The sequence below is a fragment of the Ovis canadensis genome, chromosome 3, assembly GCF_042477335.2.
Source record: "Ovis canadensis isolate MfBH-ARS-UI-01 breed Bighorn chromosome 3, ARS-UI_OviCan_v2, whole genome shotgun sequence".
In the NCBI taxonomy this organism is placed as follows: Eukaryota; Metazoa; Chordata; class Mammalia; order Artiodactyla; family Bovidae; genus Ovis; species Ovis canadensis.
Window position 1 is genome coordinate 86,086,450 of NC_091247.1, and position 17,524 is coordinate 86,103,973.

At 41.9% G+C, this 17,524-nt stretch overlaps 1 protein-coding gene across 1 annotated transcript; it reads right to left on the minus strand.

Moving 5' to 3' along the window:
- Positions 1–480: 480 nt before the first annotated feature.
- LOC138437038 (protein SET-like) lies at positions 481–4,757 on the minus strand. Its single transcript, XM_069583530.1, has one exon. The coding sequence runs from the start codon at positions 2,241–2,243 to the stop codon at positions 1,365–1,367; it is 879 nt and encodes a 292-aa protein (XP_069439631.1). The 5' UTR covers positions 2,244–4,757; the 3' UTR covers positions 481–1,364.
- Between the last annotated feature and the right edge of the window lie 12,767 nt (positions 4,758–17,524).

Below are 17,524 nucleotides of genomic sequence, written 5' to 3' on the forward strand. Positions count from 1 at the left end.
GAGATTTAGTCAAATAACGTGTAATAGACATTTTTGGTTGGCCCTGCAGCTTCAGTTGTCTTTTTTCCTAATAGCCCTCATTTCAGTTTGGGGATCCATCTGACTCTAAGAAACCTGATTCCAGGCATGCAGCATGTGACCCAGATCAATATAGTTGACTTCCTGGTCATTGTGATTGCTTCTGGGTGGATGTGTGAGTAATCCGATCCAATTACTAAATCTTAAGACTTTTACTTGGAATTCCAGAACAAAGATCTTCTCTCCTTCCTGCTAAATATGAATGAATAAACGCACAGACCAGGGACATGTTCATACTCATCTTGGAAACACTAATGATGTTGAGCAGAAACTAGACAAAAAGAAACTAGGCACTTAGTGGCCTTGTTGAGTTGCTGAACCAAGCTTCACTTGAAGTCTCTGGACTTTAAAGATATATGAACCCATTATTTTCTTCATTTGTTCAAGTCAAACTGGGTTGGGTTTTCTTTCTTTTTTTTTTTTTTGTGTACACATTTAGTTTTATTGTAACAAAGCAACTTGTACACTTTTAACGTTTAAAACTGAGCATCATCTTTCCTTTCCAGTGAAACAAAAAGAAAAATTTAAAAATAAACAGGAACAAAATTACAATAGAGAATGTCAATTGCAAATAAGATCCTACAGGTTCTGCTGATTCTCCCATCGAGTGGCAGGGCTCAAGTCATCATTAGGAGAGAATTTTATTTTAAAAGTGTCATCTTAAACTGCAAGGATGTCCGTTAAACATCACAATTAAACATGCCAAAGGAGAAGCCATGTTGTCAAAATGCCCACTTAACCCACCCAAACATCTCAAACCCACCCTTTGCTGACCTTCTATAACCCCATTTTTTTAAGTTTTTTTTTTTTTTAAACAAGAGAAAGTAGACAGATACATGTTGGTAAATGCTAACTGTCCATATTCACATAGAGACACAGTGTAATCTCTGAGCCCAATATACAGAGAAAGGAGGAAAAAAGCTAGAATTCTATGCACTACTACACAGGGGCCTAGCACCCTCCAGTTTCCAGCAGAGCTAAGGGAGCAGAAGGTTTTTCTTTTTTTCCCACAGAGCATGGTGGTGTTGATTCCATAGTTTTTGTTGAGACAGGAAGGGATAAAAATGAATTTGGAACAGAAAGGGGTAGAGATTCTTGTCCCACTGAATTCTGCTCAAGGTATTTCCCTCCCCCAAATAAGTTGTGAACCATGGTATAAAGGAGAAAAAAGACCTCAAAAACAGGGCGACTGAGCACAAGAGGAGAAAAAAAAAAAAAATAAAGACTGCAACTTGCTCCCAGGGACTGGAGAAAATTAAAAATGGTTGGAATCCATCAGTGTTCCATTAGTCATCTTCTCCTTCATCTTCCTCTCCTTCCTCCCCCTCATCATCATCTTCATCTTCTTCACCTTCATCCTCATCCCCTTCTTCATCAATGTCTTCCAATCCTTCTTCCTCTTCGTCATCGTCGTCATCCTCTTCTCCTTCCCCTTCCTCATCATCCATGTCAGGAACCAAGTAGTACTGTAATGGATTTGGCCAAATATCATCTTTGATGACCTCTCCTAACTCATCTGCACCTGCATCAGAATGATCAGTAAACCAGGTGAAGAAGCTTTCTGGTTCCTCATGCTGTCTCTTCCTGCTGGCTTTATTCTGTGTTTGACTTGATCGTTTCGTCAAATCCTTTCCAGATTTCCATTTGATTTCAGTGGACTTTGAAGATGGATCACCACTCTCATTCAGATGAAATTCTTTGGAGAGAATTTTATTTTCGAAGTAAGGGTTTTCATCAAAATAAAAATCTATTCTGTAACCTGATTTAATGTCTTCAAATTCTGTCACTTCAACTCTTGTCAAATAATGCAGCGCCTCTTCATCCTCCTCCCCAAGCAGTGCAGACACTTGTGGATGGTTAACAAATGTTGTTACCCAAAAATTTGGGATTTTGGCGATCAATTCTGACCTCTTCTGAAAAAATGGTTGGCGGAGTTTGTTATATTTCTGTTCTACTTTCAAAATCTCCTCACTGGCTTGTTCATTAAGTCTGTCTATTTCATTTTGTACTTCATCAATATGTTCAATTGCTTCTTGCTGTTCTTTTTCTTCCTTCGGCAAGTTTGAAGAAGCAGATGCCTCATCTGGCCTGGAGGCAGGAGTCGGCCTGGCTTTCTTCAGTTTCTTCGCTTGGGGTGGAAGGGAAGACTGGTGTCTGGGGGCCATGATGTGGAAAAAAAGCCAAGAATCCTCCCAGGAGAAGAGAGAGGAACTGCGAGCTCAGAGAACTGGGTTGGGTTTTCTATCACCTGCAACCAAAAGATTTCTAGTTTTTGCACAAGACAATTGAACAACGATCACAAGGCAGAAAGAATCAAGGGACCAAACAGTGGGTACTAGTGTATGCTTCATGTTAACTAGCTGTCAGAACTTCAACCAGTCTTTCAACCAGACCTTTGACTCTGGGCCTCAGTTTTGTCTCTGAAATACACAGAGGAAGTAGAAAGTTGGGCTTTGTGTTTTCTTTAAGACCTGTCCCAGCTTTAAGATTCTCTGGGTTCAACCCTTTACTTGATTCATTGACAACTGGCTCCTACAACTGGTTTGCTACTTCTGTCAATGGTCTCATCATACTCCCAGATCTCTGGGTAGGAACCTTGCTATCATTCTTGTGTTCCATTCACCTGTCTTCTTTATCCCCTATATCTGCTCAATTATCATGGCTTCTCAATTCTTCTTTCTAAGCATCTCTTCTTCCTTAATCTGCTCCCTACAGCTCTCTAGAGTGCCCGCTTCCTTGAATCCATCGTCCTACTCTTGCTGGATTAATATCTTCAAGTAGACTTTTAGAACTTTACTGAATACACCATTAATGGAAAAAATAAAGCCTACATTGTAATTTTCCAGGCAGCGCTAGTGGTAAACAATCCACCTGCCAGTGCAGGAGATATGAGACGCAGGTTCGATCCCTGGGTAAGGAAGATCCCCTGGAGGAGGAAATGGCAAACCACCCCAATATTCTTGCCTGGAGAATTCCATGGAGAGGGGCCTGGCAGGCTACAAGTCCATGGGGCCACAAAGAGTCGGACACGACTGAGCAACTGAACACAAAGTCTACATCACTCAGCATGGCATTCTGGGTGATCTTTCCACTGCAGCCATTCTAGTTCCTTAACATAGATTACCTACAGGTCCAACTGAAACAGAAGAATAGAAAGTCTCTTTTGAGGATGAAAACTTTATGCATGAATTGTGTTGATATTCCCTTCCAAGGACTTTTTCAAGAAGGGTTAAAATCAGAGCATGAATCTGTGGCTGGACCCAAGTTATGGGGCATCTATACTGGTGAATAACAAACCTATGAGCCTTAGAGCTAACAACTCAGGGCCTTTATAGACTCATGCAGAACAGTGTGTCCTAGAAAATCTGAATTGCTTTCAGATGTTAAAATTATTTATTAAAGCAATACGTATCTTGCATGCAGTTCACTCTGAAACGGTGGCCATTTTAAACACGTGTGACTTTAGCATAACCCAAACAGGTATTGGTTAATATCTACCAGATCTACTCCTTAAAACATAATATGTAATGAATGTATATTAATATAAAGTTTTAGGCTTCATTGGGATACTCTGTAGGAGGAAGCCGTGGGAAAAGAGACTATAGACTTACTGTAACCTTGGAATTAGTTGTGGATTGAGAGGACAGAGTGTCTATTTGCCTTTTTTTTTTTTTTCTCAAATAACAGAAACCCTGGCCCACGAAGGCCTGGGAATGTGCTGAGGCGGCCTTGTTTTTCTCCTGTTTCCCGTGACAGGGCACTCCTCCTGATGAGTTCTTGCCAAGCCCTTATACATGTTGAGTCAAAACATTTTGAATATGAGCTCATTGCATGTGAGAAGAGTTTAAACAACAGTTCAACATGTAAATGTATTTTGGGCTTTCTCAGTCCATGTTTCAGTTCAAATTTCCTGCAGCTTGGAAAACTGCATGTAGTTTATGCAACATCTCAGCATTTCTCCTCTGGACTGAAGTGAGGCAGTTGGCTTTCTGTTATAGACTAAACAAATGAATAAAGATTCATTTGAAGGAGTCATGTTGATAGTGTATGTACAGCTCCAGGCATTGTCTATTTAACTGACTGACTTTGGGTGGACTCAAATATACAATAGCCCATGGTGCTGATTTGGTGGTCAAAATAAGAAGGAACCATTCCTTAAAACCACCTCATCTGGCCAGTTTTAATTTCAGCTAGAAATCCAGTCAACTTGAACATCTGAAAGAAGAACTAAATATGCTTACAGTCTTATCCTTTATTTTCATGGAGAGAAGGGGGAACTGGAGGTGAATTATGATTCTTCTAGGATAGCTTAGGGTTAAGGGGAAGCAGATGAGAGCGTATGAAGAAGAATGGCTTGGGAAGGCTCGGTGGGGAGCTGGGTCATGAGTGAATGAAAATGGAACTTAACTGCTTCGTCATGTTGTAGACTGGATATCACCTGCTTGGGATTCTCTCTTATTGTTCTCTCTGAGGGGTGTTTAGCCTAGAACCTAGTGACCACCCCAGTCAGGTCATCTTGTGGTCATGTAGTTGATTCTTAAATAACTGAATTTGATTTTCTTTTTTTATTATTTATTTTGGCTGTCCTGGGTCTTTGTTGCTGCACACGGGCACAAGAGCTCTAGAGCATGTGGGCTGGGTAGTTGTGGTGTATGGGCTTAGTTGCCCCATGCCATGTAGGATCTTAGTTCCCCCGCCAGGGATCAAACCTGGACCCCCTGCACTGAGAGCTCAGTCTTATCCACTGGACCACCAGGGAAGTCCTTGAATTTGATTTCCTTTTGAGCTGCTCTAACTGAAATTGTAATGATGTTGATGGGATTGTGGAGTAGTATCCTTAGGGGTGGGGGCTTCCCCGGTGGCTTGGTGGTAAAGAATCTGCCTGCAATTTGGGACACCTGGGTTCTATCCCTGGGTCAGAAAGATCCCCTGGAGTAGGGCTTGGCAACCCACTCCAGTATTCTTGCCTGGAGAATCCCATGGACAGAGGAGCCTGGCAAGTTATAGTCCATAGGGTTGACAAGAGTCAGACATAGCTGAAGCTACTTAGCGTGCATGCACGCTTCCTTGAAAGTGACCCTTACTCCCAAGAGTTGTGAAAAGGAAAGGAAGAGGATGGTTAAAGGTGATTCAATGACCAGGAATTATAAACTGTATTAATTTTTCTCAACTAAATTCAATTTAATTTGGTGACTATTTATTCAACATATGCTCTGTGATAAGTCATGTAACTCAGTATATTTACCAGCACATAGTAATATGCAAGAAATATTTGTTATCATTAGTTTCCCAGTGCAGAAAATTAAGAGAGAGGAATAAGAGAGATTTAGAGAGAGGAAAAAAATTCAAGCCTTAAAAAAACTTGAAAAAGTATTGCAGGGTAAAGGAGAACCATATGTAATAAAACAAAGCTTACTCTATAGTCTAGCATTAAAGGGGGCATTATAGTAATTGGAGATACTAAGAAAGAGGAAAGAGGGAAAGGCTTGTGGGCAAAAGTTTGTGGGATAGATTCATGGAGGAATTGAACTGGTAGTGGGGCCTTAAATGACAAACCAAATGGAAATTCCAGGCCAAGAAGTCAGCATGAATGAAGGCACAGGAATGAACATAAGGCCATCTAGTAGGTTCTCACATCCTCTCCAGTCTCCAGGAGCCAAGAACAGACTGACACACTCAACACAGCGTGCAGCCTGTTTATTAAACCACATTAATTTTAATAGTGGATAATACACAGAGGCCAATTTCCTCCTCTGAATCATGCATTATATCAATTTTATGCAGATGTTGATGGCCTCTTCTAAAATTTTGTGTTTTTATAGGACTTCTCTTAAGAATGTCTCTCTGTCAAATGTGAACAAGTTACTGAGTTGAAGTTAGGATAAAGAGTGGTAAGACTTGCAGAAGACAGACGTGACCTCAGTGGAATGTAGATTCCCAGATGAAGAGTCTCTGAAAATGTGAGACTCCTGGAATATGCTGTATATCTTCCCTTTTTATCTTTGCCTTCTCTTTCAACTGTCTAGTTTTCAAAAAAAAAAAAAAGAAAAGCATGTCTTCTTTTGATGACTCTGAAATGATGCTTACCACCAAGCATAGAGGCAAGAGATCTATTTCTCCCTGATAACTTGGGGTTCTACAAACCCCAATGTGAGGGCTCTTTGGGAGTCTGATATGGCTGGTGCCTTTCCAAATACATTGGTGGGTTGAGTTTCTCTCTGGGTCATGAGAAACTTTAGGGACTTTAAATTCCCTGATGATTATGCCCAGCTTGGTAGGATGAAACTGGAATCCATGTTCTAACAGAAGACACTTTTTACACTGAGCTGGGCTTTCTAACTTCTTGGATTCCATCTCTTTTTCCAAATCACATTTGCAATCCTCACTGACCTCAGAGACACTTGTCTTTTTATCCAGCCCTAATCATCTTGCTGGACAGAATTTTGCTTTTTTTTTTTTTTTTTTTCTCCTTTCTGGATTAAATAAGGAGAAAGAAACACCCAATTCTAGATAAACATACTTCCTGTTACATAGTTTTGTAAACTATAGTAAAACCTTGTTTCTTTAGATGTAAAATGATTGAAGGGCAAACTAGGTTAGTGAATGACATGAAATGCTGATAACTACAAAAAGGATGCATTGTTATAATTAATATGTATATATAATGGCATGAATTAGTGGCTTAGAAAGTGCCCTCAGCATCCCCAGGTTACGGTCTTTGCCGATTCGCTTTAACACATTGAGAAATCTCATTTGCATTTAGCATGTTTCTTTTTGATATCAAATATTTACTGCTAAACTATTTGAAAACACCTTATCCTCCTGAGTAGTTTAGAATTCCTCTTTTTTACATTATTTCTAACAGTAAAGAACATGTTATAAAATCTTTTGATATAAACTTTAGACCACTTTGGTTAGCACATTATTGAGGACTGGATTAACTGGACTTTAGCATGGATTTTGTATTGAGAAGTTGCTAAGACTCTGCTGAGGAATGTTTAAGAGAAGGAGAGAAGTGGAGTCAAAGCAGTCAACAAATGTTTGTTGAGTCTTTCTCCTTTCTGCCCAAACAGGACTTTCTGTGGTAAATTGGGGTAATATGGGTACAGTAGCTAAAAACAAAAATAAACAACGTCCACATATTCTACAAACCACAATTTAGCCACAAGTACCTCTTCACCTCTCGTATCTCTTAGCTGAAAGGCCAACAATGGATAAAATACAGTGATTTGAATTTCACTTCCTCTCCCTTATTCAGCCAAACTCCGGGAATCAGGAATACGCAGTAGGAGGTAGTAAGAAGCGGAACACAATCTGAACAACCACAAAAACAAATGGCTTTGGGGTGAATTCTGAAGTAGACCACAGGAAAGAGAAATCATTAAAATATTTGTGTTTAGCTGTGTGTGTGTGTGTGTCTGAACCTCTATTTGCATCCCACTTTTTCAAACACCATCCACTCTCTTTCTGCAGGTGTTGCCCTGCTCATAATTCCTCCACATCTTGAATGGGCCCCATATTCTTCTCTGAACATTATTTTCATTTGAAGTTCAATTCTTTTTCTTCAACTTAGTTAAATAGCAAACACTTTGGAATTTCTTTCCCTTCTCCAGTTTCAAATTTTTTTTGCCAGCTTTTGAGAAGTCAGTCATAATAAAAATTCTGAACTCCATTTTCCTTACTCCTCCAATTTCTCTTTCTCATAGTTCAAATTTTGGTCTACTGCCCTAACTTGTTCTGTGTATACAGAGGCTTTTTTTTTTTTCCTTCATTTTTTTGTCATGCATCATGTGGGATCTTAGTTCCCTGATCAGGGATCAAACCAACACCCCCTGCATTGGAAGTTCAGAGTCTTAACCCCTGGGCTGCCAGGGAAGTCTGAGGCTTTTTTGTTTGTTTGTTTGTTTTTGCTGTGGTAGATCTTCATTGCTTTGCATCTCAGGTGTGTGTTTTGTTTTTTTTTTTGGTTGTGGTGAGCAGGAGCTACTCTTCATTGCATTGAGCTGGCTTCTCAGTGTGGTGGCTCCTCTTGCTGTAGAGAACAGACTCTAGACATGCAAGTTTCAGTAGCTGCAGCATGCGGGCGCAGTAGCTGTGGTGCAGGGCTTAGCTGCTCTGTGGAATGTGGAATCTTCCTGGAAGAGGGGTTGAACCCATGTCCTCTGCATTGGCAGGTGGATTCTTGTCCACTGAGCTACCATGGAAATCCCAAGGCTGTAGTTTTGATTATTCCTCCTTAATAAGTCCTCTGACCCAAAGGCTACACTGCACTCATCTGAAACCAAAGAAGAGAGGTGGTAGAACAAAGAAGTGTTAACGTGGTGTCATTTTGGGGTGAGGACAAAAGATCCTGACTCATCCACAGAGCATCAATACTACACCTGTGGATGAAAACCTGTGCCTCGCCATCTTGCCTTGGATGAAGTAGCCAGGCACTGCCATTGCTGACCTCTCACACACCCTTATTTCAGGGTCAAGATCAGGAATGAGGCACACTCTATGCTCTGGGAAAAACTGGCTGAACAGATAGGTATTTTGAGGAGAACATTTTATAAGCCCAGATTCTTGCATCTTCTCATATCTAGAAAAGCACTAAAACCATTAACAGTGACATCTGCCCCTGGTGACGAGCAGCAACTTTCCGCCAATATGTGTACTTGACTGGACATATCCCACCCGCCCCCTACTGCACTCCCCCCGCCCCGACCAAAATTACATATATACTAACCTCCCCTCTTTTCTCTTTGGAGTAGTTCCTTGGAACTACCTGAGAGGCTGTCTCTCTGGCTATAGTCCTCATAGAACTTATTACTCTTATGTTGTAAATTTTTTTCAGTCAACATGCCAAACACAAATTCAGAGAATCCGGCTGGCATAAATAGCTTTCAGCATAAAGGATTCGTAGATAGGGCAAGGCAGGGAGGTAAGATCTTCCCATCATGCCTCCCTAGGCCTCCTCATTGCCCCTCCATCCCCGCCACTTCTCAAGATCTCTGAGGATTCTGAGGGCCACACCTGTGATTTCTATTGTTGAGAATGCAAACAAGCTGCAGATTCCCATACTAACTTTGGTATCAGGATCAAGAATATTGCCCTGATGAGTTCCTGTTTTCTTAGGAGCTACCTCTTTGAAGCTGGGAGCTCATGCTGATACCAATGGATGACTTGGTGGGGTGAGTGTGAAAGTCCCGATCTTTAATAGCTTTTAAAACACCACTCACAATAAGCATGTAGCGAAGTATGTGGTCAAAATGACCACCTGAACAAACACATGAAATAATTGGACAAGCATGTGACTAAATATATCTCACTTGTAATTTGCAAAGGAGGGCACTAAGGAAACGTTGTACTTTGCTGCTGGAAAAATTGATTGTTTCAAAGGATTCTAGCCTAGATTTCGATTCTGTCAAGTTCATTCAAGAAGCCCTATAGGAGGATTTGTAACTGGTGGTGTTGGCTGGATAGTGGACAGGCTAGTGATCACCTCCGCCAGGTAAACTCAGCTGCACCTTGATTCTCCCAGCAGTTGGCTCTATGTCCCACAACCCAGGCCCATTGTCTTCCCAAGTGTCCACCAAAAAGGTAATGCAAGAGGCTGCAAGTAAGACAAGAATTTATATGGCATCCCAAGAATTGCAGTTTCAGAGACACAGATTCTAGTAACCCAGAAAGCGTGTTCCAGGGAAGAGAAAGAGTCAGAGGCTTATCAGGACAAGAAACTGCAAGGTTTTTAAAAGTTGCCTGGTGAGAATTGTCATCAACTCTGATGCAAGTCAGAAAAGAGTTGTCCTTAATGAATCAGGAGGTTTTGTTTCTTTATGGTAAGGGTCTAATTAGTTGATAAACTGTCATGAGCTATTTTAGAGTAAAGGTCTGATAAGTAGATAGTCTGTCATGAGTTTCTGGCAGATGTTTTGGGTAACTTAATCAAGTCCAAAGGTCAGATTCCATTTAGGCTGAGATGTGCCTAAGCCTCATTTCCTTAATGGCCTCCTGGTTCCATTTCAGAGCACTCTTAGCTTCCCTGATAGCTCAGCTAGTAGAGAGTCTGCCTGTAATGCAGGAGACTTGGGTTTGATCCCTGTGTTGGGAAGATCCCCTTGAGAAGAGGAATGGCTACCCACTCTAGTATTCTGGCCTGGAGAATTCCATGCACTTCTGCATAGTCCATGGGGTCACAAAAAGTCAGACTCGACTGAGTGACTTTCACTTTCACTTTCTTAGCAATACCAACTCCATTTTGCTTTTCCTGTCACACAAGCTCATCTTATTCAACAATTCTAGAGCTTCCACTGGCTGCAGATGAGCAGCATACATGGAACTAAGGCTGTGGGACACTGAGGGCAGAGAAGGACTCTGTGATGGGTGGAGTCTGAAAACTTGGGAGTCAGCTTTCATTTCTACTGCTGCTGCTGCTACTGACCTACATTTATTAGATATTTCCCATGTGCTAGGAACTTTACTTACTTCATCAACTTTGAATGGGAGATTTTTTTTCTTTCCATTTTCTTGAGCTGAACTCAAGGAACAGACAAATTAAAACACATACAATATAGCACATCTAGTAAGATGTCTGACCATAAACCTGACCCCTTTATATTGTACCCATGTCTCGCCAAGAATCATGGATTGACTTGCAGTGTATAGAAACCCTTGCAATCATGAGATGGTTTATGACAAAATTTTTCCTGATTTTATGTACAATTCCATCTGATTATTCAGAGATAAACTCTCATTTCCCTTTGTGGGCAAAAAAGGCCATCTGTGCAGCCCAAAACAACATGGTAAGTTCCTATCCAATTTCCTGTCCATATATTTTTTGGAGTAATTATGGCTCATTTCTCTGTGTTTTCCACTGATTTCTTTTGTGTTGATTTTTCTCCAGATGCATTGGGGGCATATGTCCAAATTAAATATCATTTATTTCCTGCTTCTTATTTTGAAGTTCCTTTTATCCTTTACTCTCTATGGGTTATATGTTATATTCCAATTAGTATTTCATAAATCTGGACTGCAGGCTATTAATACATATTGGTATTACTAGCCAATAAACTGAAAGGACTCAATTCTACTTGTTACTTAATCTTGGACTTCTCCAGATTAGACCCTGACCGTAGATAATGCTTGAAAGAACACATCTAACTAACTTGAGCATCCAGTTCATACCTCTCATCTTCCTCAGTCCCCCAGGCCACTAGGCAGGGCATAATTACCTACAGCTCATAAATAAAAGTCAAGGCCAGCAAAATTGGAAGGCTTGTCCAGGCTCATACAATGATATAACCATGAACAGGACTAAAAGCTTTTGTGTCATGACTATAAAAGATCAAAACCATTCATGCTTCACATGCATTTTCTATAAAAGTGATTGACAATTATTTATTAAATTCCACTTTGTTGACATAAAAAACAGATTTCAGGCTTTGATTTTAAGTGAGTTATGCTCACCTTGGAGTGACTCTAGGCGAAGGTCTGACATTAATGAAGCAAGTTTTCAACCTTTGCAGCTTCCACTTGAAGTTCCTGATTTCCTGTCCAGCTCCCACTACCTCACTCCTCTTCTAGGTTACCCTCTGGCTGCCAGCTCCATCTTCTAGGTCCCAGCTTTGAAACTCTGGCCCCTTGATGCTCCTCAAACCCCAATCTGATCATGAAAGTCCTTTGCCCCTCAAGTCAGAGGTCCAGTTTTGTTTTTTTTTTTGTGGATCCTCTGTCTGGGCCATTTAAGCTTAAAATTCCTTCAATAGAGAATAAAGCTTTTCATTCTTAAATCCTAGCTGAGATGCAGGCATGGGCTTGATTAGAGCTATATGAAGAGGTGACTGACTGATGATATATCTGCTCTTATGCTGATTTTAATCAGCAAAGAGAAGGGAGGGAAAGGTCATGAGTAACTGAGGGGGCTGATGCCAAAGGGATGTCCCCAGAGAATGGACAAGGGACATGGAGGGGTTGGGGAGGGGAGCTTGGGAATGTTTGTTTCAGAATGAGTGGCAACGAGTGGGTCTAAAAATGCTGCTGACTTCACCTTGATACTGAGCGGGTCCCTTTGTGGGGCACCACTTCTCTCACTGATCACTCTCCCTAAGAATTCTTGGTTTTGACCAAAAAAAAACAAAGTTCATTGTTCATCACTAAAGAGGGTGTGGCTAAATAGTAGAAATTAGTGCATCCTTCTGAAAAAAATTGTACAGTTGGCCAAGAGTCATAAAGATGTTCTTGCCCTTTAATCAGTGCTCCTTAATTCTCTTCCTGGGAACATAGCCTAATGAAAGAGTCCCCCATGTCACCTGCAAACATTTCCTAGTTGTTGCTTGAACTGCTGATGCTCTATTGGCAGCAAGTTGAGTGCTGAGCTTCTGAGGGTCCACCTAAATAGTAAGTAGGTGTGTTCTGTCATGTCCGACTCTTTGTGACCCATGGACTGTAGCCTGCCAGGCTCCTCGTCCATGGAATTCTCCAGGACAGAATATTGAAGTGGGTTGCAATGACCTCCTCCAGGGGATCTTCCCAACCCAGGGATCGAACCCTCATCTCTTTTGTTTGCTGAATTTGCAGGCAGGGTCTTTACCACTAACACCACCTGGGAAGCCTCTACCCTCTACTTTTATTGGTCAAGAATACTGGGAGCTTGTTTACTCTCAAAAGGGACAGAGAAGAAGAAAACTGGCCTAGTCCTCAGCAGATTCTCCAGTGTCAGTTACCCTTGCTTTTGTCCCTACCATCTGCTTCACAGTTGGAAGCAATCTAGGACATCACTAATTTCACCCCTGAAGGACTGATGCTTGGAGCTGAAGCTCCAATATTTTGGCCACCTGATGCAATGAGCTGACTCAGCGGAAAAGTCCCTGATACTGGGAAAGATTGAAGGCAAGGGAGAAGGGAGCAGCAGAAGATGAGATGTTTGGGTGGCATCACTGACTCAAAGGACATGGATTGAAGCAAACTCTGAAAGATAGTGGAGGACAGAGGAGTCTGGCGTGCTACAGTCTATAGAGTTGCAAAGTGTCAGATATGACTTAGCGACTGAACAATAACAAGGACACCCACGTCCAGTATTGTACTAGAGTCCCATCTGAACAGGCAAAGACTGAAGGAGTTCTCTGAAGCATGATGACCCTTATGCCTCAGGGCTGAGATTATTAACAGTCTCCACAGTTTGGCTCCCAAGGTTCCAGCTCAGAGGCCCTCATTGCCAAGTTCAGTCATCCTTCCCAGAACATTGCAGCAGGGTAGCTGGATCCAGAGAAGCTTCCAGCCTCAGCACCACACGGAGTCAAGTCTCCACCATGTTACACGGAATCACTCATATGATTCTTTTTCTCATGAGACTTAGCTTCTGGGGCCTCATTATCTTTCCTGGTCACAGGACCTTGGCAGATCACACCAGTTCACCCTTCTAGACCTCTCCAGCTCTGATTGTGGGGAGTAGATTTTAGATATTAGTTTCTTCTCTGTTACAAGCTCTTGCCCTTCAGACAAATTAACTGCCCTCTCTTCAAAGATCAGCTTTATGTCATAATTGCTCTGAGAGGGTAACTGTTTTCAAAGAGTTCTATGATACCTGAACACCTAAGGCAACCACTCAGTAATTTTTTATTGAACAAAAAATGTCAGTTTCCCTATTTTAAAAATAAAATATCTCTATGTGCAAGCAGATATTCATTGCACAATTGATTATAGAAGTCAAATACGAGAAGAATCTGGAGACGCAGCATCAGGCGGCTTGTAAAGTAAATTAGGATGTGTCTACTCCATGAGACAAGGTGCAGCTATAAAAATGGTTATTATAGGATTATGAGGGGGAAAAAAGATTATAAGAAAATATGGGTGTTTATTCCCCTGATTTCCCAAATTTTCTTTTTGTCAAGTTAACAAGAATAAGGGACTCTACTAATTAGCTATTGACATGCAGCTGTTGCCAATAGGACTCGCCAATAATTCGTTTGGGAAAGTGACAGCTCGCTCGTCTCCTGTTGCTTAGCAGCTAAATTGTGTCCGACTATTTGCGACCCCATGGACTAAGCCCACCAGGCTCCTCTGTCCGTGGGATTCTCCAGGCAAGAATCCTGGAGTGGGTTACCATTTCCTTCACCAGGGGATCTACCCCACCTAGGGATCAAACCTGCAACTCTTGCACTGGCAAGCAGATTCTTTACCACTGAGACACCTGGGAAGCCCCCAAAATGAGGGACACAGGACTTAAAGATGACTTCTAAATGTTTGTCTTCAACTATAGGATGACTATTGGTGCTATTTATTGAGACGGGGGAGGCAAAGTGGGGGATTGGGAAGCCAAGAGTTTTTTTTTGTCTTCTCTAAGTTTAAGGTGCCTCTTAGATGTCCATGTGGTGACACAGAGCAGGCAGTGGCCTGTGGGACTTGAGCTTGGGGGAGAGATCAGCAGTATTGAGACTAGAAATTTTAAAGAGTCATCTGAACATAGATAGTATTTAAAACATGAGATGAGGATAGGGTACTGATGGATGCTAGTACAAGAAGATCTAAGACAGAGCCTCCAGTCATTGCGACATTTAGAGAGCAGACAGAGAAGGGGTAACCAGCAAGAAAGCCCTGAGGCAATGCAGCCAGTTAGGCAGGAGGGAAAAAGAAAAACATCGCACTGTGGAGACTGGCAGAGAAGAGGATTTTAAGAAGGAGGGAGTGGTCAACTGTGCCAGATATTATTGGGAACTTGAGTAAGATGAAGACACTGAAGGGACCCTTGGATTGGCAAAGGAAGTTGTTCATGACCTTGAAATGAGCAGATCCAGTGGCATGGAGAGGAGGAAGGCCTGCCTGGAGCTGGCTGAGCTGAGATTAGAAGATAAGGAAGTGGGCACTGACTATAGACAACACACTTCTCAGGAAGCGGTGCCCTAAAAGAGCTAGGAAATGGGATAATGCCTGGAGGGCCATATGAGCTGAAGGGATTTTTATTTTTTAAAGTGAAGTCGCTCAGCCGTGTCCGACTCTTTGCGACCCCATGGACTGCAGCCCACCAGGCTCCTCCATCCATGGGATTTTCCAGGCAAGAATACTGGAGTGGGTTGCCATTTCCTTCTCCAGGGGATCTTCCCGACCCAGGGATCAAACCCGGGTCTGCCACATTGTAGGCAGACTCTTTTACCGTCTGAGCCACCAGGGAAGGTTCATTTATTTTTTAAAGGAAGCACTAAAACATGTCTGACTGCTCCCGGAAATGATTCAGGCAGGAAGGAGAAATTAATCATGGAGGGGAGAGAGAGGTTAATTGCAGGAGCAAAGTCTTTGGGAATGATGAAGGGATGGTATCCAGAGCAGAAGTGGAGAGATCGGCCTTTAATGAAGTGGTTATGAACACAGAGTCCTTGGCACAGTACTTGGTACACACAGGCGGATTTCACTCAGTACTTGCCACTGTTATTACAAGTATCTGTCTCCTTGAGTAACCAAAAAGTGAAGTCACTCAGTCGTGTCCGACTCTTTGCGACCCCATGGACTGTAGCCTACCAGGCTCCTCTGTCCAGGGGATTTTCCAGGCAACAGTCCTGGAGTGGATTGCCATTTCCTTCTCCAGGGAATCTTCCCAATCCAGGGAACGAACCCGGGTCTCCCTCATTGTAGACAGACGCTTTACCATCTGAGCCACCAGGGAAGTCTCCAAAGAGAGTAACCAAAGAGAACAACAATTGGCTGGTCCAACTCATAGCTCATAAGTTAGGCTGTGAATAATTGGATCAGCTGTTGATATAGCCTGGCCAAAGAGGAAAAGTATGAAAAGATGGAGCGGTCCATTCTCTTCCACAGCCCTGCTTTGACAGGGTAGACTCTCACAAGAGAGGTGTTCGTGCACAATGGAAAGATCCTACTAACTAATGAACAACGGATATGATTGTCTTAAAAAAAAATTTTTTTTACTGTTGTAAAAGTCACATAATATAAAACACTATTTTAACTAAGTGTGTTCACATTGTTGTGCAATTCTCTTCATCATCCATCTCCCACATTTTTCGCCTTCCTAAACAGAAACGCTGTTTCCATTAAACATTAACTCTCCACCACGCCACCCACTAACCCCTGGCATCTACCAATGTGTTTTCAGAGTACGAATTTGTCTATTCTAATTATCTCACGTAAGTGGAATCAAATAGTATTTGTCTGCACCTGATATATGGTTGGCGGCATCACTGACTCAATGGACATGAGTTTGAGCAAACTCTGGGAGATGATGAAGGACAGGGAAGCCTGGCGTGCTGCAGTCCATGGGTTGTAAAGAGTTGGACACGACTTAGCGGCTGAACTGAATGTATATTGGAATGCGTTTTTTAAAAGATTTATTTATTTCATTGGTTGAGTTGGGTCTCTATTGCTCCGCCCGAGCTTTCTCTAGCTGTGCTGAGTGGGGGCTGCTCTTCGTTACGGAGCGCAGGAGCTGGGTGTGTGGGCTTCTGTAGTTTCGGCCTGTGGGTTCAGTAGCTGCTGCTCATGGGCTCTAAGACACAGGGTCAATAGTTTTGACACATGGGCTTAGTTGTTCCAAGGCATGTGGGATCTTCTTGGACCAGGGAGTGAACCCATGTCCCTGGTATTGACAGGTAGATTGTTAATCACTAGCTCACCAGGGAAGCCCTAAATGCATTTTCAGTGTTAATTCAATATACATCCTACAAACAGATGGTACCCTCTCTTTTGAGTCTTCACTTTCTTTTTCACTGGTTGGTGTTTACTGAGGAATAATGTTCTTCAGAGTTCCTCAGAGTGATAACCAGGGCAATGGGGAATGTAGAAAAAAACCATAGCCTCAAAACCTCTGTTCTTGTGCAATCAAGACACAAACCACCCTAACTGTTGAGACACACACTCAGGAGCAGTTGTTTCACTGGTTCATGCAGAGAAAACCTCCTAACCAACTTGCATAGCAACACAAGAGACTGCAAGTTAAAGCTGTTATTCCAGAAAATACTGTATTTAAGCCAGCAATTCAGAGCTTTATCTACGCAAAACGTTGTTTTTGACCATTTGGCCTTGCTGTTGAAACAGAGTGAGTTGATGTTCATTGCCAAATAGCTGATAGAGAAAATGTCAAAGTCTTCCAAAGCACTGTTAAAAAGGAAGAATTTCTACAAAAGAACACAACTCTCTGGTTATTTTCTCACTCAGTAAAAATGTCAAATTAAAACCAAAGAGTATTAGTTAGCCAGTGGGAATTTGCTGTTTGATGCTGGTGCCCTGTAACAACCTAGAGGGGTGGGATGGGGTGGAAAGTAGGCAGGAGGTTCAAGAGGGAGGGGCCAAACGTGTACCTATGTCTGATTCATGTTGATGTATCACAGAAACTCATGCGATACTGTTAATCAATTATTTCCAATTAAAAATAAATAAATTTTTTAAAAGGAATGAGAAAAAACAAAAGAGTATTGGGCAGGATTCATCAGAAACTAGCTTTAACAGATTTAAGCAGAAA